Source organism: Macadamia integrifolia, chromosome 4, assembly GCF_013358625.1.
Source record: "Macadamia integrifolia cultivar HAES 741 chromosome 4, SCU_Mint_v3, whole genome shotgun sequence".
Classification (NCBI taxonomy): Eukaryota; Viridiplantae; Streptophyta; class Magnoliopsida; order Proteales; family Proteaceae; genus Macadamia; species Macadamia integrifolia.
In genome coordinates this window covers 30,766,392-30,771,194 of record NC_056560.1, presented here as the reverse complement: position 1 = coordinate 30,771,194, position 4,803 = coordinate 30,766,392, and the positions used below count along the sequence as shown (strand labels likewise).

The 4,803-nt window shown below is 38.1% G+C and overlaps 1 protein-coding gene across 1 annotated transcript in view; it reads left to right on the top strand.

Annotated features, from left to right (window-relative positions):
- The window catches only part of LOC122077177, a 126,502-nt gene that overhangs the window by 4,046 nt on the left and 117,653 nt on the right, over positions 1-4,803 (top strand). Inside the window, exons 2-4 of the mRNA XM_042643026.1 lie at positions 1,025-1,303; positions 1,452-1,619; positions 1,753-1,968. Coding sequence (XP_042498960.1) covers positions 1,025-1,303; positions 1,452-1,619; positions 1,753-1,968 — 663 coding nt within the window. The remainder of the gene's footprint in view (positions 1-1,024; positions 1,304-1,451; positions 1,620-1,752; positions 1,969-4,803) is intronic.

Sequence of the window (4,803 nt, the reverse complement as noted above, 5' to 3'; positions counted from 1 at the left end):
AGCCGAAGCAACTAGGGGGGGAGCAATAGAAGTGGGCAAACCCCATGAGACAACAATAAGCCTGTTCCTTGGGGACTATGGAACATAAAAAATCGGAAAAAAATGCCATAATAATATTATTTCTAGAACATTTTAAATGGAAATGATCTGAGGTGCATAATCACCAGAATATTAATGCGAACTTTTCAGTTCCTATTCCACTTCATATTCTGTCTGCTCTAAAAATGGGCGTATGCAATGCACAAGGCTCCCACCACTGCGCGTTCTGTGGAGGGGTCATAATGTACGCAGCCTTACCCCTACTTCACGGAGAGGCTGTTTCCTGTCTCAAACCCGCGACTTAACCATTAGGTCACAATTTTGTTGCTTTCTACTATGCCCTTCTTTGTCTCTGGGTGCCTAGGTATCCACCGTAAGCCTTTCCTTGTTTGAACCTCATCATCAACTTTAAGGCTATGCCATCCTAATTCCTAAGGTGCTGCAAAATGGAAGGATCTTATCAATGTCCATGAATGGAGCAAACCAGCGCATATTCTGTTTGCTGTCTCCTCCCTTTTGTTTGAGGCTTCTGCTCCTGCTTTACTTCAATAGTCCTCAATTATGCGTCATTTTCTTCGTTCTTCTGATTGGGGTTCATTTTTCTGCTACATGGTAAAACAAGCACTGCCTTGGTCTGTTTTATCAGCTTGCAAACTTACCTCTGTACTTAAATTGTTACTTGAAATGTGACAATTGACTTTCAGTAATTATTAACTACAGATATTGGGAATCGGCTTATACTGGTCAGAGAAGCAAAAAGAATTTAAAATTTAAACTTCTTGTTAGGTGTGAGTTGACCTGGTAGCTGCCAGTTTGATTGAAAAAATACGGCGAAATGTTGATCTAATTAATAAGACGGATAGAATACTTTGTGTAAACTTGATTTATTCAATTTGTATTGTGACTTTGAATTTTCTAGCCATCCTAACTGATCTGAACTGATGTCTACTTTGGAAAAGTTGTATTGATTTTTACTCGTTCGTAGGTCATTCAAGACGAGTTACTTGCTGAAGAAATTGAGAAGTCCAGAGCCTCTGATACGAACTGGATCCCACCCCCTCTTGGGTGTCTTCTCAAGTATTTTGTAGAATTGGAACATGATGTGGATGAAGGTGACAAAACTTCAAAGTGGATTATGGCAATCAGTTCTTGCATGAGAGATATGTTCCACTATGCTCGTGTCTCTGGATTACATATACTGGAGTGTATTATAGATACTGCACTATCTGCTGTGAAGAGGGAACAGCTTCAAGAAGTTAGCAATGTATGTGATGTTATCCCATGTAAATGTAACTGAATATAGCATGTAAGGGACATTGTCCTGCCCTTGTGCTGTTGTAAATTAGTCATTATTTTGATTGGTCCGGTTATCTTCAGTTTGATGAATGAGGATTAGTGGTCATTTATTACAGATTCTTTCACTCTATCCTCTTCTTCAACCCCTGGTAGCTGTTATGGGTTGGGATCTATTACCTGGTAAAACACTTGTCCGGAAGAAAATGATGCAATTATTGTGGAGAAGTAAATCACAGGAACTAAGGCTGGAAGAGTTTTCATTTTATGGAAAACAGTCAGATGAGGTAATTTGTTCTCTATGAGAATTTGAATTAAAAAAGGGAAAAAGAAAGCTGTTTAATACAATTGCCTTATGTCATATTTTCAGTTGGCACTCAGCAGAAACAGTTGTTAATCACAGAAAATTGCTTTCTACAGATATCTTGCGTGGAACATCTTTGTGGTATTCTATGTTATCGGCTGGATCTTGCTTCTTTTGTTGCCTGTGTCAATTCTGGTCGACCTTGGGATTCAAAATCTTCATTACTGTTTTCTGGGAAGGATTTTCAGGTGAATGAAAACGAGGACGTCAGTTTGGACCCTTTTGTTGAAAATTTTGTTCTGGAACGACTTGCTGTCCAGACACCTTTGCGGGTGAGAATTCACTTTTCTTATTTGATGAATTTATGACATTAGGCATCATGATTAGCTTTTGCAACTTCTTAGTTGCATTTGTACTTAATCGCCTGTAATTCTAGATATGCTGTACTTATCTGTTTATGTTTTATATATATATATATATGTGTTATGTTGTGTGTGTGTGTGTTTTAATTATTCACTTCCTATCCGCCTATTTCTTTCTGTTTTAGTTAGTTTCCATGTCTTGTCTCTGAATTACTTATCTGTTAAGCGCATTAGACATTTGCCCTTTTCATTGGTAAACTAAGAAATATCAATGGTATAGCCGTCCCATATATTAATAATAGATCAATATAGGATAGTTGACAAACTCCATGTATTGAAGTTTATATAAACTAAAGTTGCAGCAGGGTGGTGGAGGTGTGATATGCTGTAGCCAACCCAATTTAGTTGGGAAAAGGCTGAGTTGAGTTGAGCTGAATTGAGAGGGACGTGAAGGTGTGAAAAATGCAGATCTTATTGGGAAGAATGTTAGAGCATAGTTTTTAAGGCTGGTAAGGCATAGTTTTTAAGGCGCTGCTAAGGTGTCGCCTTACCATCGCCTTGGCACTGATGTGGTCTAGAGATGGTAAGACAGTGCACCACCTTATGTGAAGTGGCGCCTTATGGGGTTTTTTTTTTTTTTTTTCGTAAACACATTTTAAAATTACTTAATGAAGATTCCACATATAGATTTTTATTGGTAGGTGTATGGTTTTGTTAACACTTGAGATGTATGAGATCAGCTTTACTCCACCAAAAATAACCAAAACAAACAAGACAATAACACGATTCACAAACAGGGTTTGGATTTTGTCAAGGGTTTTAAGAAAGGACTTTGAGAAGGAATCAAGGAACAAGGAAGAACCACTGATCTAGGCTACCATTTTGCTCCGGTAGCAGTGAGCTTGCTCTGGCAACGGTGAGCTTTATTCTTCTTTGACAGGAGTAGAAATATAGTGGATGACCTTTGGGCTTAGGCACTCATTTTGGCATTATAGAGGTAAGTATAATAAATACTTGTATTTTTTATGTCTTCTTTTCTTTATATTTATAATTTTGTTTCATAATTATGTATTTATATTATATGTTAATATGATTGATGATTGATGATTGATGATTGATGATTGATGAAGACGAACTTAGTTTATTCACTTTGTTGATTTGTTTTCTTGATGAATATCTTACATTGGTAATAGGAACATTTATGAACATTAATTGATTAATATGTATTCATATTAATATGTTAATATGAACGTTTAATATTTATTTAACATATGAGTAATAGGATTCAACTATGATTTGAGCCAAATGGATTAGTTTTATAAAAAAATTACACAGGAACGCTTTAGTCGATAAGGCGACGCTTTATGCCCACCTTATCGCTAAGGCGCTCCGAAAGGCCCTCAAACGCCTCCGTCGCCTTACTGCCTTAAAACCTATGTGTTAGAGTTACAGGATTTTTTGAATAAAGTTTATCATTTGTGATTTTCCTGTAGGGGTAAAACTAACGCAGGCCTAGTTTAAATTTGGGCCAGGTTTTGGTGTTGGTTTGGGTTTGGCCTTAGATTTTTGTTTTATTGTTGTATGGGCTGAAATATAAATCCCAAAAGTGGGGTTTTAAGGGGGTGTACCAAAATTATTATTTTATTTGTGGATCCCATGTCTAGAGTCCAAATTTAGGAAGTTATCTTGGCTATCCAGGAGACCTGTTAATTATTTTAGGCTAGAGTTTTATTAATTTTGGCTGTTCATTTAGAGTAAGAGAGTAGAAGGCGGACCTCGGCGTAATGGTAAGGTTGTTCCATTGTGACCTAATGGTCATGGGTTTGAGTCGGGAAATAGCCTCTTCACAAGGCAGGGGTCCCTCCCTAGACCCCGTAGTGGTGGGAGCCTCGTGCACTGAGTATGTCCTTTTTTTATTCGAAGTAAGAGAGTGTTAAGGAGTCCTTGTAGGAGTTAATTTTGGAATGTTTACAGATTAAAGATATTTAATCACCCCCTCCAAAGATTTGGATTTTTGGAATGAAATTTGAATGGATTACTTTTGGTAATTTTTTGCTGGTTTCTCTCTCCTTTCATTTTAGATTAATAAGAGATCCCTCTCCTAAGTTTTTCTCTTTTCCTTTTTTTTTCTTATTTTTTTTTGGTGAATAAAGAATTCATTACCAAAGTAGAAGAAAAAACATACGACCCCTAAAAAGGGGGGTGTGGGTAGAGAAGAAAGACAAAAGTCCATCCATATAGAGGAGGGGGAGACCTGATCACAGAGCTAGAGAGCTCCCAGGAAGCAACAATATGACAATTTCTAGGGGAGGGATTATAAGTGTATGAAACATTGGATCTCTTGGCTTTGACATCAAAGAAGATGGAGTTCAAAATCTTCCCAAGCGGTCAAGAGTTGGAGGTCCATTTTCTTTGATTTTTCTCTATCCATATTTGATTTATGGGGTTGCACAGAAAGCAAGCTTGCAAACAATATTGCAGATGTCTTCCCCTGAAATGTCATATCCATCCAAATCTAATCCCTCTGAAAGGGGAGAATTCTCCTGTTCGAATGCCAACATTTGGCAAGAACCCCTTTCCAGATAGAGGAGGAAACATTGCAGGTAAAAAAGAGATGATCAATGTCCTCAGGCTCGGCACCATAAAGAAAGCACAAAAAGGCGGGGGTAGGGGTGTCAACGGTCCGGGTTGGTGCGGTTTCGGTCCCGTTCCACCGGTTTCGGTGTGAGTTTGGAAGTGACCGAAACCGACCCATTAAGGATTTATCGGTTTCGGTCCGGTGTCGGCTTCGGTGCGGTTTGGGTT